We start from the raw sequence: 27,980 nt of genomic DNA, 5'->3' as shown, positions 1-27,980 counted from the left end.
CATCAGCTGTTCAGAACACAAAACTTCATTTATTGGAAAGTTCCTGAAACAGTAAACACCACGTCAGAAGTACAATGAACTGGCACCATTTCTTTAACATGTTGAATTTGTCTTCCAGGAGCAGCACCTGGCATATTCAAGAGCTCTCAAGCCATGGAATAACATAGTGCAAGGCCCCCTTCCTCCCTGCCCCACCAGCACCACCAGTGGAGAACAGGCAGTTTGTTTTTATTTGCATTTCCTACCTAACAGCTCTCGAGATTCACCTGGTAGAACACGAGCTGGAGTTCACCCTGTTGTATTTAGTGACCCTCAAATGAAAAGCGTAAGAAATGAGACAAACTGCAACGCAAATTCAGCTTTGGACAAAAAAAAAAAGGATTATTTTAGAGAACTTTAGTGTAATGACTATAAAATCTACAGCCTTTGACAGAGGTGAACATGGCAACGAAACGAGGAGACAAGGCTTTGCTTTCAACTAGACATTTGCTGTTTATTCTACCAATTGCAATGGAGGCAGAGGACCCTCCTGCCTAGAGATGTAGTTCACAGCTCTTACATCAGAGCCATAGAAATAACAATTCTCCAGCAATTTCTACCACCACCTGCACTTCCATCCCCTCCAGCTTCCTGCATCCAAGCAGCCAGCAGCCACGCTCCCAGCATTACCAAGGCAGCCAGCAAGTGCCCAGTCCGGAGAGTGGGGACTGAGAGAGCGTTGCCCACGAGGGACAAGGAGTTGATTCCTCCTCCCCAACCACACCCCACCAACACTTTAAGGCATAAGCAGCTTTTTTCAGATTAACTGTGTGGGTACATGCAGTCCTCTATTCATGGACCTGCAGCAAACCAGCTCTTCTTCACAAGATTTGCTCCCAGTCTTAACTCTGTTCCTTCACTAGTAACTAAGCTTCCCAAAAACATGAACCTCAATAGCCTCTTTCTACAGCACAGGGAGAAAAAACCTCATTTACACTTTACCCACACTTACAGTGGAACAGAAACAGCTTCAAGTGTGTGTGGGACCAGCTGATAATCCTGCAGTTAAACATTAGAGAGAATTTTTCCTATTACAGGCCCAATCTAAGATGCCTTGTTTATAACTTATACTATTAAACTTTCACGACTTTATACACATTCTTAATGATGTTAAAACACACTGTACAGAAATACCTTAAGGCACAAAACGTCAAACAGGAATGCAGCCCGCCTGAAGTCTCAAAGCAGCCAATGCAAGAGAAGCTGGCCTTGTAGTAAGTGCATAGTTCCTTTATAAAAAGGAACAGAACTTTAATGTTAAGCTTGTCATCCATTAAAAACAGTAAATACAGGACAAATGCATGCTGCTCAGCATCTACTCTTTTTCTTTAGTACCAAGCCCCATCTGAGACATGAACTAGGGTTACAAATAGGAATTGAAACAGCTTATAGGTCCCTCAAATCACTTGCTATGATGAGCTATTAGACATGTAGGTATGCAGATATGGCAACATAAATTTGTTCTGTAAGGGTAGGATGGGAACACATGTCAACCTCAGTGCTTGGCTCAGCTTCATAAAGCAAGGAAGTTTGGATGGGAAAAAAAGTCAAAGTGGCAGTGACCAAAGCTGGGAGAAATTTTAATCTTGCAGAAATGAATTTCTAACTTCATCCTCACCCCAAGCAAACTGTCTTGTGCAAATGACTGAACAGTAGGAGAAAGATGCCCATGAAGAGCACTGTTGTGCTTAAAACCTCTGAACCAGATCAGCATTGTAGGCAGGGTCAGCAAACATGCAGTAAGGAAGCTACCTTCCACCTCCAGGAACGCCCAGGTAACACAGCTACTCTGTTGGCTCCAAGATTCTTGTTTAACTTCTACTCGTGGCCAGCCACTTTCTTGGCTAGCTACTCGAGAACATCTTGCATGGCAGTTCTCAGGAGGAGTCTGTAGGTCACTGTCTACAGAAGGGGAAAAACAGCAAGTGACTCATGTCTCCAGAGTACAAAAGGCATCTCTGCGTTACAACATAAAACACATCCCAACGCAGTTCTGAGCACTAGGGGATGTTTTCTTACAGGAAGGTCTCCAAGGAGGGAGAGGTTGCCCTACCTACATTAATATTCAATATGTAACTCCATAGGGGAGCAACCCTGACAGTTCAATTTAGGTGCAACTTTTCTAATGTGGCTTCAAGTGAAGGCCACCAGACCCCTGGCAATGAGGCCTTATGGCTCATTGCCCCAGTGTCACACTGCTGCTTTTCAGTTGTCCTTACCAGCACTTCTGCCACCCCTACAGCAATGCTGATCACATCACACCAGTACTGCCTGTGGTGTTAATAACCTTTAACACCTATTAATAACCTATTAACCTTTAAAGGTTAATAAACCTTTTGTGTGAGGGAGGAACTGTAATATCAGCACAGAGCACTGAACTCCACTAAAAAGAAGAAGAACGTTCTTGGTACATCTGAAATTAGGCAAGTGTGTAGCAACATGGGAAAACAGGAAGAACTACCTTAAGAGTTTCTAGTCATTGTTTTATAGCAAGAAAACTTTTGTCAGGGTTTATTATAAAGGAACAGCATAAGGAAACCAAATAAATATTTGAATAGTTAACAGTATGCAATATAATAGCACTAAACTTCAATTACATAAAAATTAAACTTTGGAACAGCATCAATATGAAAGATTTCTTAGAAAACTAGGCCTCGGTCCAAGATTCTCAGACCTGTACATTGCAAAAACTAGTCAATTCTGATGCCCAGCTGGTCCCAGCTTTGTCTCCTGAGGCACCACATCCATTGAGAACTATGACCCATCCACACAGCTCCCTAATCCCACTCTGCCCCCTCATACACAAGTGTCTAAGGGAGAGTGACTGGGAAGCATGAGATATGAGTTGTGCTTCGTTGTTTCAGAGGAAGCAGGATCTTCTTCCTCATCTGATAGCTGTATTGAACAAGGTTATGCAATTTAGCCTAAGGATGCTTCTTTCTTCCTCAAAGCAGCAGTTAGAGGAACAGAAAGAAGGCAGAAATGACCTCATGCTCCCAGTAAAGCCCCAGCTGGGTTCTGGGGAGGGGTGGAATCAAGGGCTGATTTATCATTAGCTGGACAAACTGTCTGATCTAACATGGTGAAGTCAGTGGAGGGAACTTCAGTAACTTCAGCAGAGCTACATCAGACTCTGTCATTCTTTTTTTCCATCCATCAACACTGTGCCACCACACTGAGCTGGATTCTATGAGCACATTTCACCCAGCACAGGAGGGAAGGGAGCGATCTCTGCTGCCTCTCAAGAGTGACTGACTTAAGCATATTCATCACTCTCAGGAGCAGGATTTTACTGTGCTCCCAGCTAAAGGAATATCACCCCAGTGATCTGGAATTGCTCCCCAAAACAGATTTTTTTCACCTGTGGGACACGTGCATCTCTTCCCAGAGAAGCACGGCTCACTGGCTATACACCAGATGAGGCTGGGTCTTTGACTGGATGTAAACAAAGAAATATATACACAGTATAACTTTGAAATCTACTCATCAAACCAGCTGATCAAATTCTCCTCTCATACAATGTTTAGATCAGTAGATAGTTCCACTGAAGTCAGGAGTGCTAAAAGGCGTTTGAGGAAAACCCAGCATTATATATTTGCATTAAATGCCAAAACATATCATAAAATACCCCTCTTGACATATCACTGAAATACTTCCAATGTCAACTTCTCCAAAACACTGGAACAATTAACAAAAACTCTGCTATCAAGCAACAAAAGAACAGAAATAAAAATTACAAACAAAAAGAAGCTTTTATCTTCGTTAAATTCCTGTCAGCCACTTGAAATCTTGTTTATCTGTTCCATGAAATTAAAAACTTGGCACATTTTCCTTGGATGCCATTTGTCAACATTTTCTTTTATCTAGAACATTCATTGCATATCAGAAATTCACTTGGCTAGGATATTTTTGTTTAGTAGAAAACACTGCCCTCCAGTCAGAGCTACAAAGCTCCACACAGTTCAGTAAATGAATTCTCCTGGTATTTCTTGCAGCAATGGCTCCTCAAATTTAAATCGTTTGGAAATGGCTTTCTGCTCTGTTACTTTTTCTTTTTCTGACTGCCTACATTGTCCCAGTGTATATGAAGCCACTACAATTAGTTCTTCTGTCACTATTGATTCTTCCTCTCCAGTCTTCTCAGCATCTACTGATTTTTCAGAGGCAGAATCTGCATCTTTCTGGGTGACACCACTGATCTCCCCTCCTGTACTCTTATTCCAGGCCCTGCAAGCAGGATTATCGCTCTGTTCTAGCCATGGATGCTGAAGACATTCTTCAGCAGTTGCCCGGTCCCTGGAGAGAAAGAAAAGTGTTAAAATAAATGCCCAAATGAATTTAAAACCCAGTCCAGATGAACTGCTAACATTTAAAATAAAGGAGTTCATAGATCCTTAAAAATCAGTTTACGCTCCCATGTTGCCAGCCAACTTTCAAAGTTTATACAGACTTTTTTTATGTATATATATATATAGGAAAATTATCCAATCCTTACGTTTGTAAAGCATTCCCCTATACAAGCAGCAGGCAATCTCAGTAATTGACATGCCACATGATGAACTGGTGAAGTTCCACAGAAAACACCTTCTATTTTAATTTAAAAATTAAAACACCTTCTATTTTAATTTTTATTTAAACACCTTCTAATTCCTAGACCTGGAATTTCCAATTTGCCACCCATTGAGAAAGTTGTACTAACCAACCAGAACAGACTAAGGCACTCCACCAACTCATCAACAATAAAAGGCTTAAAGCACAGTTCATCTAAAAGACATCAGCAAAGTACCTGCAAGGCAAGTCAGCATACACGCTACAATTCATACACAGTTTTCTGAAATCAATTTCAGTTTTAATTACTAACACTTGGACACATTCAGAACATGCAAGTCTGGAGGGAAACAGCGGCCTTCTCTTTTCATATACATGAAAAGTAACAGCACAATGGAATATGAATAATCAAAGTTCCCTTATACTGTAAAAATGAAAATGCCAGCGCTTGCTACATTTAAAATAAATCCCACCTGACACATTAGCATACACAACTGCATATTTTACTTACTCAGGCTTCTTAACCAGCAGAGTTTTTATGAAATCCACAGCAGACTCTGATATGAGGTCAAAGTCTTCTCCAGAGTAACTTACATTCATCTGAGATATATTTAAGAATGTTTCTTGTTTATCATCCCCTAAGAAAGGCGATATCCCTGTTAGCATAACGTATGCCAGTACTCCAATGCTCCTAAATTAAAAGTAAAAACAACAAAAAACCAGTTTTTTTAGGTAGGTGTTTTGTTTTTTTTTTTAAAAAAAAACACCCCTTTTCAGTGAAGTTATGATGACCATTAATTTGTTCAACTTACCACATGTCGGTTGCTGTACTGATTGGGTCATAACTCAGAATTTCAGGAGCTATTCAGAGAAAAAAAGGTTTTTTTTGTCATATGCAGACATTGTAGTTATATAGTGCAATAATGGGCATGTGGTAAAATTTAAGATAAGCCATTTGAAGCATGACAGTCTTTTGAAATCAAGATATTTCTATTCAAGTTAAGTGATTAATATCTTCATTGGTTTTAAGTGGAAAAAAAATTGTTTTCTTTTTATTGTTATCTTCAGAAGCCAGGCCAGTCTCCCTCCCAATTAAGGGCGCTGTATACAAATTTCTTACAGAAAAATCAGAAATATCCAGCATTCCATATTCCAGCACTGAAACCCACACCCATAAAGATATACCATACATTTAAAGATATTTTCAAGTACATTTTCAATGCCTGGAAGGATTTGGTTCTTTAAAAAATAAAATAGATACAAACCTCCACAGGCTAAAATATTATATTCAGGACTATACATCACTCCTGTAGTAACAACTTACCTACGTATTCTGGAGTTCCCATAATTTCTCTTAGTTCCTCGCTGCTCTTCATTATTCTGGAAAGGCCAAAATCTACTATCTTAATGTCTCCCAAAGGAGACTTCCTGGTTAGCAGAATATTTTGAGGCTGAAAAACAGAAGACGACTTTCAGGGTCACCCAAATCTAACGCCTATGACACCGTATTGCATAATTATTTTAGATCAGAGCAGCAATAGTGCATTCTATCACAAGGACGATACCCAGGATCATTTATTTATTTCCCTCAAGGTGAACTCGAAGAGACATGTAGGCAAAAGGAGTGGCAGGATTTTCTGTTTAGAACTGAGAATCAAACATCCACCTTTAATAGCTCAGAACACACACAAAACATGCCCATAGCTATCATTTAACAATAGCATGTAAATACCTCCATATTTGTACCTAGAGTCCTTTGTATCACCTTTTTGTAACTCCCCTTTCCTCCTTGCTTCCTTCCAACAGATGGTAGAAAATACGTCCTGTTGAAGGGTGTCCAAATAAAACAGCTGAACATATAAAACTACTTGACTACACCTGTTTGAAGAAAGCCTGTTGCAACTGACCTCAATCTTGTTCAAACAATTGCATTACAGAACACGAACTGAAGAACAGTTTTAAAAAAAAAATACAGCAGCCTGAAAAACAGGTTTTTAAGAGCATCACCTTTGGATAAACTTGTTTGCTCTGACGTCACTAGATCTTGGCTGTCAGCCTTCAAAGCAACTCTGTGGTCACTAAGAAGTTCCTCACCAGCTATTTTAAATGCTAGCTCAGTTTAAAAATCTGAAAAATAACTTTAGACAACAGGTCTTGGAGATTGTTTGCAACTGAAGCATATCCTTGCCAAAAAAAAAGGTGTGACCCTCCTTGGCCCAAGGCCAATGGTCACATTGGGTTCCATCATTAACTTCTCTGCAGGGTAACACTGGCAGTTGATGCTGCGTTCATGCCTCTGGTGAGCACAAGTTTCATGGAAGTGAAGCAGCCTTTATCTGTTGGGAACCCGGATCATCTTGCATCGGGGTGGTTGAAAAGGGAGCAGGACAAAAGAGTAAGGACACCAAAGCAACCACTGCCTGATAACCCAACTGGATGAACACCAACATTGATACTTTTTCCCTAATCACGGAGCCATTCTCCCCCCATCCCCTAGCCAACCATGAAGGCACGCTTCCACACGAACAGCCTTGCTTTTGAGCACAGAAATAAAGCTGTGCAAGAACATTGTAAAAACCCTGGGCCAGTTCTCCTTGCTGCAAGACCTAAATGTAGCCAAGTTCTTTCATTCTTATGAAGTTAAACCATGGTATTTCCAACTAACACCATGATGGTGTCAATCCATTTTCTGTTTGTAAATCTATGTCTTAAGAACAGCTTATTTTTCGCTTACAAACTGGGATCTGGTGGCCGTACAAAGGCTGTTGGAGCTGCGCATTACCATGTGCTTTACAGCTCACATTTGTTATTCTGTGTTTGTATTAGAAAAGCAAACATCCCAAAAAGCTGACCGTGCCTCCCTAATTAGCCGCTCAGATGTTTTTCCCAGTGGGAAATTTCGTTACTTTCTGAAGAGGCATATAGAAAGCATGAGAAAAGCATTTGTTCTCTATATTTAAATGAGGAAAAGTTTTTAATGGAAACGTTTCATAAAACCCTTAAGCTCTGTATTACAATATTTTAGTAGATAATGTAGTTGCCAGAAGTAGTGCTTATTGTTTCTTTATAAAACACTTATTACTCAAAACACACCTACGCAGAAAAAACTCTGTCTACAGTATGACTTGAGTCATAACCCTAAATAAATTCCTAATGAAATTCCGGTTGTTTTTTAAGGAATCATTATGGGGTTCATGTGAAGGGACAGTCTAAACACCAGCATGAAACCTTGAAGAAGCCAGAGCTTTGAACTTACCATAGTTCTCAGCTTGACACAATTACTCTAAAACTTTAAGAAAAGGAAGATCACTTTCCCACATCTGTAACACCGTTTCTCTTCTGTTTTTCCTCTGCTATAATACATCCATGTTTGCTCAACGCTGAGTAGCCCACAAAGGCAAGAGGGATGCAGGCCAGAGGCTGCTCTTGTAGCCATACTAAAAATGGCCTTTCACTCCTACTGTCAAGCAGTAATGGAATGGCCAATGAAAACTCTCAAATGGCAACCTTTAGAAACCTCCCCCTCTCTGCAGTAAGGCTCAAAGGTTCCAATTTAGATCCTCTGATGTTGTGCACTGAACAAAAACGTAAAAAAAAAGAAATCCTTGGCTAAATGGACAATCAGGATGGATGTACTTTACTACAAGATTGGTACACGCACAGAAACCACATGATGTGGCCATGTGAACTAGCCCAATGCCATCGTTAGCAAAGCCCAAAACAGGTACCGTGGCAAAGATCATCAAAACAAGACAAAAATTATGTTTTCCGGGTGTACTGTCAACAACCAGAAGCTTGGGCTTCAGGAATTTGAGGTGTTGGTTACACCTGTATCACCATGTCAAGAGTAACAGCAGTGAAAAGCACCATCATCATCACAAATATTAACCAGTCTTCCATTTTTCACTCAAATTGGACTAGACTACTGTCACCTGAAGAACATGGCTTTGACACCATGAGCTAGTGCAAAGGCCAGACTAAGGCCGTGTACACAAAGATCTGGTTCTCGTCTGGAAACTTATTCTGCAGGTTGTACAAACTGTATTAAGTGTACTCAGTAAAACAGGATACCCTTCAACCCTACCTTGCCAGTGGGTTTTGGAATCTTGTAAAATGACTATATAATGGCAAACCCCATACAGTGCAAATTTGCCATTATTCCAGAAGATTCTATGAGCCTCTGGCACCAATATTTCTTCTATCTAGTTGGTTTCGAGAAGAGTGTGACTAAGGACACAGAATAAAGGTCATGTTTTCAAACTCACCAATGCCTCACCTTAACCTGCAACATCAATGAAGTTAAGTACCTAATTTTATAATACTGTAAAAAATCATATCCCTGGAAAAGACAAGAATTATCCAAGGAATAACAGGCAGAAACCAGAAAAAGAGACTAGCTGGGATACCCCAGCTACACTGTGTGTAAAGATACTAAACCAGGCTGAGCAGTCTGCCCTAAAAAATTTTAAAAAGTTAAAATCCCCCATATCTTCAAGCAATTGAAATGTCAGAGCAGAATTTACTTGGGGGTTGGGTTTTTTTTGGTCAATGTATACAAGTGGAAAAATGCCACAGTCACTAAAAGAGTAGACATATTAGCCTGGCATCATACTTTATTCCCCAAAATAAGCAACAGAAGTCCCATAAATTAAGAAATAAGGCTATAATCAAAAGAGGTTCTGTAGAACCTGGATACTCTATACCTGCCTATTAAACAGCTTTGCTCTAACTGCTATAAACATTTGAACTCCAGATTAAACTGTCCTATTGCCTTGAAAATTTGATATTTTGATTTTTTAACTTTTTTAACAGCAAATGGAAACATAGAGAAACAAGTCTTGCCTTACTCTGCAGCTTTCAGGCACCATTAAGAGGAGACTACAGACTCCTGACTACACTCTATGCACACCCTGCAAATTAAATAGCATCAACACAACGCTGTCAAGCAATACTTAATTTGCACTTGGTAGCATTATATTTGCTCTTTCCCCAAGTCACAACTGGACGACATGATTGTGTTTTGCTATTAAAAACAAGTCGTATTTCAGCCACCTTTCAGGAGAACCATGCTTTTGGAAAGAAACAATCAGGTGGCAACATGAAAATACCCTTTTTCTGCAGTGCTTATAGTCTCATAGGAAAAATCCTGCATCTCTTAAGGGGGCAGACAGAAGCTAAAGCAAGCTAGTCAGTGTCATAGATCTGGTGGATTAGATTTATAATATAAAACTACAACAACAAGCTGACAATCACACACTGACCACCACTCTGACTGAAATTCTTCCGGGCATAGAGCCTGACTTTTTTGAAGGTGCAACATATGGAAAATAGGATGGACCTTTCAAAAGGTATTTGTGCCAGAGAGATGAAAGGGGAGCCTTCAGAGACCCGAAGGTGAAACTAACAGCACAAGGAAAACATTTCAGCAAGAATTTGTAAACTTTTTTATACTGGCAAACACCTTGCTTAACAGCAGTACACCTTGCACAAGTCTTCCAAATGTCACACCACAAAACCAAGTGTTTAGTAAATTCCATGGTGCTACAAGCCACAAGATAAAGCAGCATTAGCCATACCATACAACAGAAGATGGTTTGAGGCCAGTGGGGTAATAAACACACAGCCAAAACCAGCACTCAACTTCAATTTTTGGGTTCCTTGAAAAATTAGCTTTTTTTTTTTAAAAAAAAAAGGTCTTGCAAGGCACATGGGTCAATCTTCACAAGTCAGTTTTTAATCCTACAGTTTCCATCATCTTTATTTGCTAATATTCTGAAGACTTCCCTAAACCTTATTTTGCAAAAGACCATATCATGAAAGTAATCATCACACTGCAATTAGGACTCCTATTAAGATCCACTTTTCAAAAACACATTGCACACCGCAACAACATCTAAACACATTAAACTCAAACACTAGACAATTTGCTCTGCTAATTAACTTTTATAAGCCAGTAAAGCAATGCTGGATCTTTCTGTGAGAGCTGGGTATGCTCAATTTTATAACGCAAGTTTCTGATCAGTTGGAAAGTTGATAGTGCTGAGGAACACCACAGCTTTAACTACAAACATGGATGAATATACACTGTCCACAAAAGACATGTTTTAATTTTACACACCTTGCTTCAAGGAAATTCAATGGCCAACCACAGCAGAGACACCAAGTATCTTGTACAAGCGTACTGGAACTTTAAGGAACTCTAACTGCTCATTTTTAGTCCTCCTGAACACTTATTCTCACATCACTTGCTAAAAATTTTCCATTAATTATTTTAGTACAATTATTAATATTCCATGTGTATGAATAAATCAATAGGCTACACAAAGTTTTAAAGGATTCCACAGATAATTTGAATAAGTGGTTGGAAAACCAGCCAGGTGACACATTTGTGTGGAAATATTCCTCATCTGCTTTAGGTGATGAATGGTACACGATGTGCTAGGTTATGTATTAAGTATGTACAGCTTGATACTGGAATCTACTGGTAGCTTTATAATACTGCCAAAATGCAATTAAGTGTAAGTTCCTTACTTCTGTTCTTGGGAAGAGAACAAAACAAACACGTAGCAGCTTACTACATACTTAGTAAATATGAAAATTGGACATGTAAAAAGAATTTGAAGATTTTAATGCAAGATACTTTATTACTAAGCAAGGCAGTATAAAAAGTAGTTCAACCTTAAAATGACATAAAATTGCATCTTCCATATGAGTGCACGGATGGAAGCTACAGAAAATTAACTGCAGCTTGCTGCTAATGGAAGAGGATAGCTTTCTGGATCCCTGTTACAACTCCCTTCTTAACCATAAGCAATACTCTGGATTTCGTACGATGGCAACTGTGTTTTTCCTCTTGATTTGGGTCAAAACTATTTTTCAGAAAAGAAGTATTTACTCCAGTAAATAATGATAATTTGAATACCAATAGGGTGTTGGCCAACTGTTTGGCAGTAAGTGACCAACATTTAAATTTAGTATTTTTTTTTAATTACTGTGAAACTTAAGTGTTATAGATGTACTTAACACATTAATATACTGTTTAACAGTCCTGTATGAACACTTCACTGTGAAACATTACACTTTATACTACCTGTGTCTCCGCCATCCTCCTGCTTCATAAAAACTCGAGTCAATACAAAAACCAAACCTATTTTTCAATGTCCATATAATATCCAGACATTTTTATTGCACTTTAAAGATGAGTCAGGCCTTACCGAAAGCACTCATTCGCAATTTAAGGTGCAATGCAAATCCACTTTTGAATTCATTACATTTCACTTAATCAAATGAAGCTTAGATTTGACATAATCATAGAAACTCCCCAAAAGGCTCACAACCCTGGTGCCCACTGCATCCCAAAGGTTGAACTTCATCGTTCGAGGAATAGCTGGATGAAAATTGTGTTGATTTTAAATTAGCATAAGTATGATGTCATACATATGACCAACAGGAAAGTCAGCAGATAAGAAATCAATGAGAAAAATACAGCAACAATCTTACCTTTAAATCAAGATGAACCACGCTGTTTCTGTGCAAGAATGAAACTCCTTCTAAGATCTGCTTCATAAGTCTTTTAACATCTTTTTCTTTGAAGGCTTCCTCTCTTTCAGCCACACACTGGTCAAAGATTTCACCTCCAGCAGCACTGTGGAACAACATGAATTTTATTATTTCAAAGATTAAGTTATAGCACCCATTTCGTTCTACTTGCACTATTTTATTTAGTGTCAGCAAGATCAGCATGTGGCAACATCCAATTGTCATATTTGCAGTTATTAATCATTTGGCAAGTTTTTACAGCCTAGGAAGACTTCTCTGCAATATGGCAGCTTTGGAAAGAAGCAAAGATCTTAGTCACTCAGGTTAGAGAATGTGAACACTACAGACACTCTGGGGACTATTTTGGAAACACTTTAAGATAAATATCACATTTAATGGCAGTGTTTACACAGAAGATGTGCCTTTTGCCATTCTTATGGAACTACATGGAAATGTGGCCAAGGTAAGCCTTTGCAAGCACAAAGACAAACAGCCTCACCCCCAATCCTCCTCAAAACACTTGCACATACTCAAAAGGCTAAATGTAAAGTCTATAATTGAATTGTTTGTGAAGTCTCTGGTATACAGGGATGCATTAAGTTTCTAAATGGCTTTCATCTAAAAATACTTTTGAAAATTTTAGCTCTCAGCTTGCTTCCTTGTTTTGTTTATATATCTTCAAATAAATAACAAAGTAACAAAAAATATAAAAATAACTAGACATGAATGGATGTTTTAAAAGCACTCTGAAGCCACGTGCAGCACCGTCTCTGTATAGCAATGACTAGAGAACTGAAATTGTTTTACAACAGAACTATGTAGCATCAAAAGTAAAATAAGGAGAGCAGAGGCTCCATCTTAAAAATAGGCATAAGAACATTAGAATGGTCATTTTCCATATGGATTGTTGAATTACTACTATGAAACAACACATACACACTTTGTTCTGCATGAAATTCTATAATCACCCCTTAAGGAAAGATGGTGAAACCCCTGAGGACAACATCTCCTCCAGTTACCCCAAACAGTGACATGCCAAACATTGCTCCACACAAGCGTTATTTATTGATGCACAGCCACATCTTCTGCCTTTGCTTGCTCTTTTCTAATAAACTATATTACCTAGGATATTCAACATGAATATAGCAGCAAATGAGTTCTAAAATCAATGGTGCATTTGGATTATGTACCCTCAGAAAAAGAAAACTTAAATATACTCAAATTTTCATTTTGCCTATACTAACTTTGCTGCTATAGTCCTAGTACCTTAAAATGCCTTACAGTTCATTAATAAGTTTTTTGCCTTCCCAGATATTCTCATTATTATTAAAATTCTCCCTGCAGATTGTCTTACAAGAAAAAAGAATTTAAAAGAGAGTTACATCTTAACTTCTTCTAAAGAGCTTTATATTTCTGTTCTATATGCTGGCTAACTGGTACACCAGTACAATTTATTAAACTAAGATTTTCTTAAAAAACGTCTATTAAATAATTATCTTTCTTCATCCTGTATCAAAGATGATAAAGCTCAAGAATAAAATGAGGTTTTCAAAGGAGTATTAATACTTCAATTCCTCTAGAAAAACTGCATATGCCTGACGGTATCACATCTTTCACCAGCACATTTTTATTTAATTCAAGGAAAAAGTTAGTAATATTTCAGCTTTGAACAGGATTCAGATATTAATGACATTTTTAAAATGGACACAGGCTAATGTATTCGAATATTGTAAAACAAATTCCTTCAAAAAGTAACGTCAATTGGATCTTCGATAGGGATAGAAAAACATCTCCTGTAATCAATAAATTAAACTTTCTACTTTCAGAATGCCATAATATGTTACTTGGAAGAATGATTTACTTCCTTGGAGCAGTGAATTATCATGCAGACACAGTGATAAGATCTACTACCAAAATTACTAACGTGATGTGTTTTACAGCACCAGCCCTGGGGTTTTGCTGGTATAGCTCTGCCACTTAAAATAAGCAAAACAATACTTCAGCTGTTTAATTCTGCAAAATAGGATTTACACCCCAAAACTGCTGTTGTCAGCCTGGGATCACACTTTATTTTTAATAGACCCAGCTGAAAAATCAGCAAAGGAGAGGCCTTATAAAGCCCTGTTTGCTATATGTCTACTCAATAGACATCTGTTACAATTAAGTTACACTAATAAACAAATTAACACTGAAGTAGGGACCAAGCTAAAACGTAAGCTACCTACGATTTTAATACTACACTTAAAGAACTTTGAATTCAATGTGTTAAAAGTCAAGGCAATAAAAGTTGAAACAGACAATGTCCCATCACTGAAATCAAGAGACAGCACTGCCATGAGAGTGTAGAAAACCCTCGATGCAGAAAACATTTTTTTAAAAAAAGGTATTTAAGTACCTCACAGTACTTCTGAAGATGGCTGGGTTCATCAGCATTTCCAAGAGTGAGACAAGCAAATACAGCTCTTACACATGCACACCTACTTCATGACTTACGAAACGTAGCCATTCCCAGCAACCATAGACAAATATCACGGAATCCCAGCCTGGTTGGGGTTGGAAGGGCCCTCTGGAGATCATCTAGTCCAACCGCTGCCAAAGCAGGGTCACGTCCAGGTGGGTTTTGAATGTCTCCAGAGAAGGAGACTCCCCCCCTCCCTGGGCAGCCTGTGCCAGGGCTCTGGCACCCTCAAACTAAAGCAGTTTTTCCTCATGCTTGGATGGAACTTCCCATGTTTCAGTTTGTGCCCGTTGCCCCTTGTCCTGTCGCTGGGCACCACTGAGAAGAGTCTGGCCCCATCCTCTTGACACCTGCCCCTAAGGTATAAGATCCCTCCTCAGTCTTCTCTTCCCCAGGCTAAACAGACCCAGTGAGAGATAATATATTTAGCTTTACAAAAGAGTTGCACATGGGAAGCGAGTTTCACGTGCAATGTTTCATTTTTTGATCAACTTTGCTATTTAGGATGTAGCTAGAACAACTTCTTCCAGACAATTCATTCTATCCAAAAGTTACCACATTCAAACAGGTAACCAGCGACCCTTTACAAGAACATGGGAAATTTGTTAGTGCAAGACTGCTTCGTGTGTTGTTGCTGGGAGTGAGCTTAACTGATTCCCTGAAGCAAAACAGTCAGCTAGCTGGGAGCCAACCCAGTCACACGTGGTTGGAAGCACAACGTCAAATCGAACTCCAAAAAGATTCTCCTGCATACCTATGCCAAATTTTGCCGAGCTCCTTAACAGCTCTTTCAACTCAGTTATTTTGAGTTCAGGGGAAAAAAATTAATCAAAACACAGAAGGGATTAAAATACCTGCTAGGAAAGTATTATGGGCATGTCACTGCTATGATTTCTGTATACATATATCCCCAGACCAGGAGTGCTCGGGGGTTTCTAACATTCACCCATTTTTCCTCTAAGAACACATTTTCCATTAAGCTGTAGCTTTTCTAAAGGTCATTATGAAATAACAACTTTGCAAACCACTGGGCACCCCCACCCACCTCCACAGAGAATGTTCCTAGGGGATAAAAGCAAAGAATTGTCCTTAGAACAAGAAAGTCTGTAGGTAAACAAGCCATCTTAATCTGAAAAAAATGGATAAGGAAATATTTAAGAGCACAACATTTTGAAATCCAGTGTTACTCAGAATGCATTGTTTCTCTAGTACACACTCCTGTAGCTAGGTGTACAAGAAATGTGAGCCATAAGATTTCTTTGCAAACTTAAAAGCTACAGCAACCAGAATTCTTTAGCCAATTTGTTTATGAAAGCACTGTTGTGCTGTTAACTTCTGTATAGTTTCAAATGAAATCCAACTTCTCTTCATCAGTGAAAAGCATGCTAACATTTTATTACTGCTTATCAGCATAAATAAGCCAAAACTAATTTGGAAATCCAGAGCATTAATCTTGGTTACAATTATGTTGACTTGAAATTCAGTGGAGCCCGCTTATCTTTCTTCAAACATACCTTAACAATGCACTGTACAGAATCCACCATCCTACTTCTTTCAAGTGCCCTTACAATACGCTAACACAGTCATTTAGCATATCATTAGGAAAAGACTGAACAAATATAGTGCATCTGAAAAAAGTAAACATTGCCCCAGCTTTAATGGATTAGACATTCAGATAGTCTTCTGAAAGACTCAGAAGTACAAATCCTCGGAGTACAGGTATGTAGATAGCAAGTTCCTAGAATACACTTGATTTCAAAAGCTGCATGAGACCACATACAGTCTGCAAGGGCCACAAATTCACTTCCTGAATCTTATGTTCTGTCAAAAGCCTTTCTCGAAAGGGTTATCTTCAGCAGATAAATGGAAACTCACCTGCTTTCTGTACACAAAGCTTATGTTACAAGATCACACCAAGGTGGTTGTAACGCTATCAGCAAAGGTTCATGTTCACTGCTGCTGACAGTCACACCTTCCTTCCCTTGGCTGGGCATACCAGTAGATAGTAAGAATTTTTCCAGTGTAAGGCTACCATAACACACCAATGTCCCCAAAGCCTGAGAAAACTGTAAATCCATGAGAGCACATATGGGACAAGAAGCATCCAAATGCATAAAGTTGGAGATACTGTTAAGTTCTTGGTTCTCATACAAATGCTCTTCTTTTTTTGGCCTTAACCTTTCTGGTCAGGCAGCCCAGGAACTGAATGAAACGCAAACAAAAGGTAACTAATGCCATTTGAGAAGTTTTCCCCTAAAACTTCTTGAAGGACTCCAGTCTTGATTTGACACTGCCATCTAGAACAGCTTTGCTAATTACTCTAATAGACAAGATGCAACCATTGGAGCAGCACACTTATTTCTGATTACAGTAGTTTTGTGTCAACTTCTCTCTGTTGAATCCTGTGCCAAATGAATAGCTTCCTGCCAGCAGCCTCTTTGACCAGTCACACCTCCAGTAAGTAGGACAATAAGAATGTCCAAGATAATACAAGTAGTAACATTATCCATGACCACATGAAAAAGGTGAAAAAATAGGTGAAAAAAAGCACTTCATCCAGCATATCAAATAAACCCTCACTATGTCTTTAAGATGATAAAGACAACTTTCTTCTTTTTTAAAGTAAGTATAACAAAAAGTTACTATATCTACACAAGACCCTGGTAGGTAATTACTCAGTTCAGAAGCTCTTCACAAAAAAAATACTTAACGGCTTAGATTTTGAAGTTACACATACAGGTTTCTGTAATATCTGACCCACTAATGACCCACTAATATCACATATCCCTTCCATAGATGTATAAACATATGGCAATGAACACTTATAAAAAATGCCAGTTCTTAAGCATCAGATACTCTTGCTCTTTCTTTCAAAAGAAATTGGAAGCCAGGGAAGTTGCATACAAATATTGAGCCCAAAAGTTATAAAAAGAAAAAAGCAAGTTTGATATCTGACACGTCAGGCTTCCCAAACTGTATCTCTACCTTTTCCAGTAGAAGTCCAGTTTTCTTCATTCATTCCATTTTCACCAAAATACAGAAACATGACTGAGCCACAGCTTAATTCCAGGCTTTACATACTACCCCTGCAGACTTACCCCTTCAACCCCTACTTAAATCCTGTTTGAGGTCTAGTGGCAACAAACAAAAGTCAGATTGTCGGGGTGGATGCAGACAGCCACCAATTTGCTATCCTACAGCTAAAGCCAACACCATAACGCCTCATTGCTTCCCCTTGCTCAGAACTTACTATTAAGTTAGTGGCCAATTTTAAGTTTGTTTTCTGTGAAAAACTGCTTGAAAGACAACCCTCCATGTCACATTAATATTTCTCTTCATGAAGGCAAAGCACTAGGTGTCCCCCTCAGCCCTTATGACAGATTCAACATCAAGACAAGAAACCTTAAAACCTTAGCAGATAAAGTTAGTGGCCAACAATTAAGTATTTGTTTTCCTCCTTCCCAAGATAAAGATCTGCCACACAGACCATCAAGCTTAACAGAAACTGAAATGCCCTAGAGAAGCTTGCAGTCTAGGTATGTTCTTTAATCCTCTGCACACAGAATGTCAGAAATCTACTAACAGTCATACCTGTTTTGTTGCAACACGTCCCAGGAACATGCTGACATTAAAGAAGCATCCAGACATATTTGCTGAAGTCAGGGAAAGACTCTTTTTTCAAATTACAGCTCTAACACAGCTATTTATCTGAAACAAGGTATGACTGTTTGATGCATATAAAAACAATAATGTTGCTAATTACTGAACAACCAGGTGACTACTGAACAACCTAGTTAATACTTTGGATTAAAAATGTTTTGCAATTGTAAGAGAATTGAGTTCTAAGAGAAAACTAGCAAATTTGCATTAAAATTATCACCAAACACATTGCTCATATCAAGCTTTGGATTCTAAAGCTCACGTTATACCCCTATAGGATCCAGAAATTTAAACTATATTTTAGTTAGATCCGTGCTGCTACTGTTTAGAGCGTGTATTTATGAGTCTCCAATAACAGCAGTTAAAACTCTAGAAGCTCTGTCACACCTTTGCATTATAATAGATACTTGAATAGTTCATAAATCATAAATTCCATAAGGGCACAATGAAGCTGAAAAAACGTATTCTAGAAGGAAGTTTGCCTTAGCAGACATGGTCTCATTCCATTTCACTGAACTTTAAAGATACAGCTTCTTTTGACTTCTAAACAAGATCAGATGGGGACCAAGGATTGCTCACCATTTCTTTTTGTTATCAAGCAAGAAAAGAGCTGTACAAAATAAATTTATCTTAGCAGACAGGTTAAGTCACATCTGAACTATCACGCCTCACTGTTCCTAATTATTTAAAACCCATAGAGCTTGAACAGGATCTTTAACAGAGTTCAACAGCAACAAGCACTTGGCTGCCTCTTGGCACCTAGATGTCAAACATCTAAGCCACTGGCGTATTAGATGAACAGTCCCAACAGCTGCAGAAATGCCCATCTGGACAAGCTCAAGGCGGGTGAACCACACAGACAAGAGTAAAGTCACAAGTTAAATGTCATTTGAAAGAAACTCTTCTAGATCTGAATCTTTCTACTCTTCTTCCTCAAAAAGATAATTATTTGAAGAGCTTTTCATTGTAGATCATAGGGGGTTTTGATAGTTTCTTTTTAACAATAACATTGCTTTCAATACCCTTTTCATAACTGGTGTGAAAAAAACCAACAGATCTCACCCCATCTTAGTCACTGTCAATGAAAAACTTCCACTGTTGAACAGATACTCATTGCTTCTTTCCTCTTCCTCTTTTACAAGTAGGGAGTGTACACAGTTCGTATTTCACTAAATATTTTTAACTACATCATAAATTATAGTTCAGCTTTGAAAGACACTACATCATTGGAAAAATTATCTGCAGCAGTTACAAGACTGCACATAACTTCTTGTAATACTGATTTTCTTAGCAATTCTTTTGGAACTCAAGCGAGTGTAACAGTCAAGCAATAAAATTGTTTCACATTATTCATACTGATACACAGTTATTTTTACATTATTAGTTTTAAGCAAGTACTGCAGAAGGTTATTCAGAAATTATTATTAGTACTTACTATTCCAGGACTAAAATCATCTCCGTTGCAGTTTCATAAACTTCATGCAAGTTAACGACCCAAAGGTTGCACTGTGCCAGCTCAAGGACTGCAATTTCGTGGATTATTTCCATCCGACAGTCTTGGCCCTTTCTTCTTTTTCTCATGAATTTTGCTGCAAACTCTTTTTCAGTGTCTTTCTGGATACACTTCCTCACCACTGCAAATTTTCCCCTGAAATTAAAGAAGAATTTAAAGTTAAAATTAAGTCTCTTAGTGACAACTTTGGTATTGTTCTTATAAACTAAGACTACAGGAAACTTGAACAAAATAGCTATTGATAGATAAATTTAAAATATGTTTAAATTTGCCATGCAACAGCCAGACTCTGCTCTGCCCTTTCAAAGTGGCACCTTGTATTTTCACCATGATATGTCTCAAATGATAACAACCAGAGGTTTGATTGTTTAACAGTTCTCAAAATCCCTTATTCTCAATCTCAGTGTATAAGTAAGGAACATGGATGATTTAAAAGAAAATCAAGCAGCTGGGCCAACATAAAGCTTTCTAATAAAGTTTTTGCAATTCACAGACTGAGCAGGACTGAGCCCAGTGCTTAACCCACGTTAACGAGCGTCACTTCTGACAAAAGACAGCCGATGGGTTACACCAGCCAGCAGGCTAGCTAAACCACACCGCAGCACTTACCTCAGAAGACTTCCCCCACAGCATTTTGGCCTGAAGAGTCTGCTCTGAACTGCCTTGCAATAGAGCCCCACGCCACCTGCTCCACTCTGTTCCATTCATATAGTACTGATTTTTAGACTGAAAAGGTCTACTAATTAATAGCTGTCATCTAATGCAATGATGAATTCTTATACTTTGAAGTAGAGCGATCTTTTGGTTCTTCCCACAGGTATAATGTTCATCAAAATTATCTTTTTTATTTATATGGAAAAGTTTTCTTATAAAGCTGCAGGAACAGCTTGGAGATCTTTATTTTGGTTCTTTACTTACGTTATTGTACAGTGCTGAAACCAAAATTAGAGTCCTCATCTGGTTTGGAACGCAGTTACAGGGGTTTTGCCTCTCCTACCTCCAAGCTGAAGTTCACAGAATTAACTAATTCAGCCCATGTCAAAATTCCCACTCTCACAGCTCCCAACCTACTGGCAGACTGCTGTCCACGAAACCTAACTGCTAAGAGAAGTTGTGGTCAGCTTGCTTTTAACAGGAATTTGTTTCAAAATTACCCAGTCTGAATGAATTAAGTAAAATAAGCACCCACAAAGTGGGTATTTGCTAGGCAATCTCACTAAAATAATCAGACTTGTAACCGCTGATGAATACACCGTTATTCCTCTAGGAATAATATTTTGCATACATTATCTACAGCACAATATGCATTAAGGCTAGATCAGAGCACAGCCCAGACATCTGTGAAGGCACACAAACAGTAAGAACATGCTTTCAATGTCTTGAATCCAATTTTTTGGGGAGAAAGTTCTTAATTACTAATATATACATTAAGACAATATTGTAGCTTTGCAAATGCATGAAAATAATATGATAGGATTTTGTAGCACTAGGAAGCTGTGGTCAAAAGATCGCTATAAAATGCCTTAATCTATCTAGAGTTACCACAGAACACCACGGGAGGAGCAGACACCTAAAGCCTAACAACTTGCTAGGTGCCTGGTACCCATCTATCAAAAACCACGCTGGAAGGAATAACAAATGTGTATAGCAGAGACAGCTCGTCAGGAAACATAGGAACATGCTAACCATGCTCCTGATCCCAAAAATATTGCAAGGAGTGTTTCTTTTAGGTAGATTTTTAGGAAGCTTGTGACAACATAAGAAGAACTTGGAGCTGTTGGAGTGAGTCCAGAGGAGGCCATGAAGATGCTCAGAGGGCTGGAGCCCCTCTGCTCTGGAGACAGGCTGAGAGAGTTGTGGCTGTTCAGCCTGGAGAAGAGAAGGCTCCGGGGAGACCTTCTAGCAGCCTTCTAGGTTGTGAAAGGGGCCTACAGGAAAGCGGGAGAGAGACTTTTTACAAGGGCATGTAGTGACAGGACAAGGGGGGACAGTTTTAAACTGAAAGAGGGGAGATTTAGATCAGATCTTCGGAAGAAATTCTTGGCTGTGAGGGTGGTGAGACCCTGGCCCAGGTTGCCCAGAGAAGCTGTGGCTGCCCCCTCCCTGGCAGTGTTCAAGGCCAGGTTGGATGGGGCTGGGAGCAACCTGGTCTGGTGGAAGGTGTCCCTGCCCGTGGCAGGGGGGTTGGAACTGGATGATCTTCAAGGTCCCTTCCAACCCCAACCATTCTATCATATGATTCTATGATGAGTGTTGCAGCTACAAGTATAAACATCTCTCCAGTGCTGCAATCTTAACCATGACAGAGAACAAACTTCCTTATGTAGCCAGTGAGAAGGATTTTAAGTTATTCCAAATGAAGACGTGCATCTGTATGATCCGTGTACCATACAAAGCTATGCATTTATCAAAAGTGTTAAAATCCCTGCTGAAGGTTTTAGCACCAAAACCAAAAACAGCACAGGAAAAAAAGCCTAGCAACTACGTCGATAAGAAAAAAAAACAACAGATAAAAATAAATAGAAAAACTAACAGATAAGTCCTTTAACAGCAAGTTATTTTAATAGCCGGTGGATACTAGGCCTTTACACCAAAAATCTAGACCCCTGGGTTGAGGCTTCTGTTTTCCTTAGCGAGTCTCTGGCTGCAGAGTTTCCTCACAGATGAATGTCACCTTAGCACAGAGTCAAGAGCTTTTAATTCCAGCACCAGTGAAGGCCCTAGAGAGAGTAGTTTAGACAAGTCTGAAATCTCCATAATACAGCTTTCAAGCAGCACTGCATTGTTTTGAGTTACATACAAAATCTATCTGGAAGCAAGTTAATTGGCCTAATGAGTACCAGCGTTGCCGATTCATTGCACATTAGTCACTATGGAAATAAAACAGTGCTCGTGGGGCAGCGAGGAGCAGCGAGGAGCAGCGAGGAGCAGCGAGGAGCAGCGAGGAGCAGCGAGGAGCAGCGAGGAGCAGCGAGGAGCAGCGAGGAGCAGCGAGGAGCAGCGAGGAGCAGCGAGGAGCAGCGAGGAGCAGCGAGGAGCAGCGAGGAGCAGCGAGGGCCACCACCGTGTGTGGCCACGCGTGTCCTGCTCGGCTGAGCTGGCCAGAAGCCTGACAGGTGACGTAATGAAAAGGACAGGTTCTACGGGAGCTCAGCCGGCTGACAAATCCTCATTCTTACTTGTTTAGGACCAAGAATCCTGCCCAGATTCCTTACGGTTGTACCTATAATTAGAGCTGTTGTAACTACGGCCTGCAGAACTCATCTTTTCGGAATACGATCCCAAAAAAGATCAGACTTGACAGACCTGATGTTTATAGCCAATAGAACGAATTACTGTGCAGTGATCCAGATTCACACCTGAGACAATTTCAGAGCTAAGATCCAAAGATACCATCCACTGTATGCTCAAAAGCCAACAGATAATTTGTAAATAATTTCTTTTTGATAGAGACAGAATAGTAGATAAGACAGATATAAACAAGCTTTCCCATAAAGTACTTACATCTGCTTCATCTTTGCTTTTTTTTAAAAACCTGCTTTTCAGAACTCCTTATAAAAAAAAATCTACTAAATAGTGAAAATAGCATTAGATCAGAGCATTGAGAAGAGCTAGCAGCGAGAACATTGCACCGAAGGAATTCACTTTGAGAGGAAATACTCAATGTGCATTTCCAAAGTTAAAAACTGGCTACCAGTGATCCAAACACAAACAGAAATGCTTTGAAGGGAGGCATGAATAGGAAACTAGAAGTAGCTCTCAGTCCTCACAAGAGTCTCATTCAAGAGTTATGATTTAAGATAAATCATATCTGATCACAAAGAGCTCAATGTCATCGTTTCAGACTGCCAACAGAATTAGCTTTGTTTCTTCTGGCATACATTGTGGCTTAAAGCGAAAGCCTCAAATCACAAATCAAATGTCAAGTCAGATAAGCAGGAACATTTATGTCACACCAGTTAATTTTGATTGTCATAGGCTCAGAACAACAGAGAATTAACCTTCCTTTAATAATTATTTTTAAAGTGACCTATAAAACTCTATCACTGTTACAAATGCAGGAATAACAGCAATTCTTGTGAAGATATTTACTTATCATAAAGTTCAGAAAACTTTTCTGAGATCCACAAAACTATACACAATTTATTACATAACTCATATCAAACATTTTTTCTAAAACTGTGGGGTTTTTCCCCTACATTTTTTTATTTCCAAACAGCAAGGTGTGGGGATTCCATTTCTGAGGTTCATGAATATTTTACTCGTATAAATTTATTCTCAAATAGTGGAACCAACTACTTGTGACTCTCCATTTTCACCTCTTTTCTACTTTCACTTAGTCCCACAACAGTTTCACCCTCAGCTGTGCTACTGCAGAGAGCAACTGAGGACAGAACTGTGACAGCATACACATTCTTAGCGATGCACAGAATTGTATAACTGCCACGTACATGATGCACATTACTGAAAGCTACCTGAGAAACAAGCAAGTTCATGCCAGAGCTTGTGGGCAGGGGCTGGGAATGCAAGACATGAGTTATCTGCACATGAAACTACAGCCAGGTCGCTAGTCAGAAACAAAGAATATTTGCTTATCATTCTGTTCAGTCTCCTCAGCTGGTTAAAATACTTGTTATTCTTAGCTCTGGGTGGAAAACGAGCTTGTCTGCTTTAACAAAAAACTGGAAATGAGAAGAATCAACTGAACTGCACTTGACATAAATTTACATGTATGTGCTGCATACATTTCACTAGCAGAGATTGTTTATTTTAGAGCAATCATTTAAGGTGACTGTTACCTTCCAGTGAGAAGAAAGCAAGGCCAGTCATTTATGCCTTCCTCCAAGCCAGCTCTAGAATTAGTATTTTCTTCTGTACACAAATTATGATTTCCAATAGGTGCATGGCTTGTTTTATACAAAAAAGAGTGCAATACTCCATCACTGAGCTGAAGAATTAACTAACAGTCTAGTGATATTTTGTGTGCAACTAGTTAGGAGTTTTTGTTGAGCAAAAAGAGCAAAGCAACTAAATACAATTATACTAGAGTGTTTAAAGAAGCTCTAGGTAACAAAATATATTGTTCCCCATTTTACAGTACAATTACAGCTTAAGCGCAGACAGTAAGGGGAAGAAGAGTTAAGCAATCGGGGTCTTGTCCTCTGCAAAGGTCACACACCTTCAAACTATCCTAACTCAAGCGAGCACCACCTGAAAACACTTCAGTCTGAGTGAGCTGATGAGAAGTGGCACCCTTAAAACATCCATCAGAGGTCAGTTTGATTTTAAACACCACATTGATGAAGATTTGTGTGAGAGCAGTCTGATTTTGGGACAGTAAAATTAATAAAGCTGTGAAGACTAGCCCAAGATTTCATTTATTAAAACATCTTATTAAAAAACCTGCCATTTCCATGTCATCTTAAGCAACTTAAAATAATTTCCTTTCCAGAGCAGCCATTATAACCAAGTTTTTGGTATTTTTTTCCTAAATTAACCTGGTTTTCCTAGCAGCTGTATTTCAGACTTGCAAATGCCTGTTCAGCTACTGAATGAGGCAGCAGCCTTCCGAAGCACAAACTTTACATTCTCAAAGGAGGGTTTGTTTCTTTTTCTCCGTGACCAGAACTAACAAAGCCTGATGTCCTCTGGCTTTGCCCTCAAGTCCCTCCAGTGACATTGTACCAGGCTCCTCCCAGGCTCATCTATGACTTCCAGCAACACTTCCCCAGGCCTTTCACCTCTAACATGCCACCTGGGGCCAGCAGCCCCAGGACCTCTCTCCCCTGCACTGCTAGAACTACACCACCTCAACACTTCCCCATGTCCCCCCCCTCTTCCCACCTCCTCCACACATAGGTGACAAGGGAACAGACAACAGAGGCCCCAAGTGCCATGGTGAGTTCAACATGTCAGTTTTAAACTCAATTTACACACATGTTATTCTCAAAGCCTCTATCTAAAGTTCAGCTTTTAAATTGTTTCCCTGATTCTGGGAAGTGGGATAGATGAATACAGAGCGTATAAACATTCTTCATTAGCAAATTCAGCTACCAAATAAGAATTAAAATAGACTTGTGTGCACAAGGACTGCTTTTCATCTGAGACAAAAACCTGTCACATCTGGGTGCGAATTTGTCCAAGTCCTTTGTAAAGATAAACTCTACCCATAGAGATTTACACGCTTTATGAACAGATAAAAGTGAAACAATTTCTGCTAAGTATACATTATCAATAAAAGGACAGACAGCTACAAGTGGCAGAGAGGCTTTCCATGTGCCACCTATGCTTTGTCACTATGAGTTGGCAAAAAATTGTTTTTAATGGGAGTACTTGAGCTGGTGTCCACTTTTTTTAAATCAAAATGTAGTAAAAAAGAAAGCATTCAAAATTGCTGAATAAAAACCAAGCACATACATTCCAATGTATAGATGTCTATATTCTAAGAGAGAAGATAGTGAAAACATTTGTGGATTTGAGGAGAGAAGAAGGTAGTCTGAACCAACACACGTGCAACTGTTGCACAAAACCATGACAAACACTTAGAACACTTAACTCATTTTAACACAACTACAGGTGCAAAAATCACAATTGATTCTTGTTTATAGCATAAAGCTAATCATTTCAGCTGTACTCGTGTGTGCCAGAAGGAAGCTTCATCTAGTCTATTTTCTGATTAGGCCAATGAACATCACCCAGCTCTAAGAGCAGCTCTCACTCACAAAATATTTCCTGAGTAGTCATCTGATCTTCAAATAAAAAACCACGAGCAGCAGTGATACCAGGACATCCTGTGCTACACCCCTCCTACGCCTTCTTCACTGTTGCTTACAATTTAGGCTCTTCTGTAGCCTGAATTTGGTCAGCTTCAGTTCCCAGGTCCTGGACATTGTGGTCACATCATCCTAAAAAAGCTTTCTCACTTTATGGAATGTTCCTCCCACCTGCTTCCCATGCAAATGCTTTAGGCCACTATCTTTAATCAGGTATTATTCTATTAGTACAGCAGAGTTACTGAGTGAGCATTAAGCTGACACCTGGGCAACTTACAAATTTGTTAGAGGTACTTCACAGCAGCTACATTTGCTTTGAAACTCCTCTTTCCTCTTTAGGTCCAAAGGGGTAGGGTTTGCTGCTGTACACACTGAGCTACACAGCTAACACACTCCTTAATGTATGTTCTTTTGCAAGTTATATCTTGCTGTATATCCTGTGATATTTCATCTAATCTTTTTAATCTGAATACTCTTTAGGTAAAACACATGTGATTGTGAGTAAGAATATTGTCATTCTTTTAATAAGTGACAATTTCAGACAAAAATATTGGCTTAGTGGTGCTGAAATTCCACGCATAGCTCCTGACATGCAAAAACAGTTCAATGCGACTTTCTGCCTCAAACTTTGCTCGCTATCAGTCAGGTGTTGAAACTACACATTGATTAAACCTTACATGTGGAGCCACTTTCAAAACCAAGTTTTTTCAACCAGCTTCTTAATTCTTTGAGAAGTTCCACCATTAGGTTATTCTCAAGCACATGCTGCCACAAACTCGCCTCCTCTAGACCTGTTTCTCCCCATGACACAGCTTACAAAGGGCAGGTTTCCGTCTCTCAACAGACACCTACAGCACGGAGCTGACCCACAGCGGGGCGAGGGAGCGAACGATGCGGCTAAAGGCGGCTCCGGCACCGACAGGGCAGCGGTCCCCCTCGCTGCCCCCTCCCGCTACCGTCTAGCTCTGCTCAAGCGGGGCAGCAGAGGAAGGGGCGGCAGGTGAACACGCCCGGTGACCGCCCGCCGGCAGCCCACGGCGGCGGAGGCGAGAGAGGAGACGCAGAGCGGAGGGAACGCACCGACTTCGCCCCCCGCCGCCCCCCGGGGTGACCGGGGGGGACACGGGACACTCCTGCCACCTCCGCGGGAGCACCCGCACCCCGGGGGACGCGCCGGCAGCCGCCCCCCGCCCTCGCAGCGCTCTCACCTGCCGAGCTCCCTGCCGGGGCTGAGGCTGTACCGCTCCTGGAAGGGCTCGGTGCGGATGGGCGTGCGGATCTCCGTCAGGAAGCCGCCCCGCCGCCGGCCTCGACCGGGAGCGGGCTGAGGTGGTGGTGGCGGCCGGTCACCGCGGGCACGGCTGGGCGGCGGCTTCTCCTCGGGGCTCATGGCGCGGGGGCTTCTCCTCCAGCCGGGGCACGCCGGCGCCTTCCCCTCTCGGCCTGCTCT

General features: G+C 40.0%; 1 protein-coding gene across 1 annotated transcript; it reads right to left on the bottom strand.

Moving 5' to 3' along the window:
- Positions 1-94: 94 nt before the first annotated feature.
- STK17A (serine/threonine kinase 17a) lies at positions 95-27,980 on the bottom strand. Its single transcript, XM_068396313.1, has 7 exons — positions 27,739-27,980; positions 19,680-19,892; positions 12,088-12,232; positions 5,912-6,038; positions 5,400-5,448; positions 5,099-5,278; positions 95-4,335 (listed from the first exon to the last, which is right to left on the bottom strand). Exons 1-7 carry the CDS (start codon positions 27,918-27,920, stop codon positions 4,002-4,004), a joined length of 1,230 nt encoding a protein of 409 aa, XP_068252414.1. The 5' UTR covers positions 27,921-27,980; the 3' UTR covers positions 95-4,001.

Source organism: Nyctibius grandis, chromosome 3 (assembly GCF_013368605.1).
Source record: "Nyctibius grandis isolate bNycGra1 chromosome 3, bNycGra1.pri, whole genome shotgun sequence".
NCBI classification, from domain to species: Eukaryota; Metazoa; Chordata; class Aves; order Nyctibiiformes; family Nyctibiidae; genus Nyctibius; species Nyctibius grandis.
The sequence above is the reverse complement of the archived record's forward strand: the minus strand, read 5'-3'. Positions and strand labels throughout refer to the sequence as shown.

What these genes read in the sequence shown, in the direction of transcription:
- STK17A (XM_068396313.1), bottom strand. Translation starts at nt 27,920, where the DNA reads ATGAGCCCCGAGGAGAAGCCGCCGCCCAGCCGTGCCCGCGGTGACCGG. An exon ending in TGGTTCATCTTGATTTAAAG is followed by an intron (nt 6,039 to 12,087) that starts GTAAGATTGTTG and finishes TCTGTTTTTCAG; the next exon opens with CCTCAAAATATTCTGCTAAC. An exon ending in AGTACAGCAACCGACATGTG is followed by an intron (nt 5,279 to 5,399) that starts GTAAGTTGAACA and finishes CTTTTAATTTAG; the next exon opens with GAGCATTGGAGTACTGGCAT.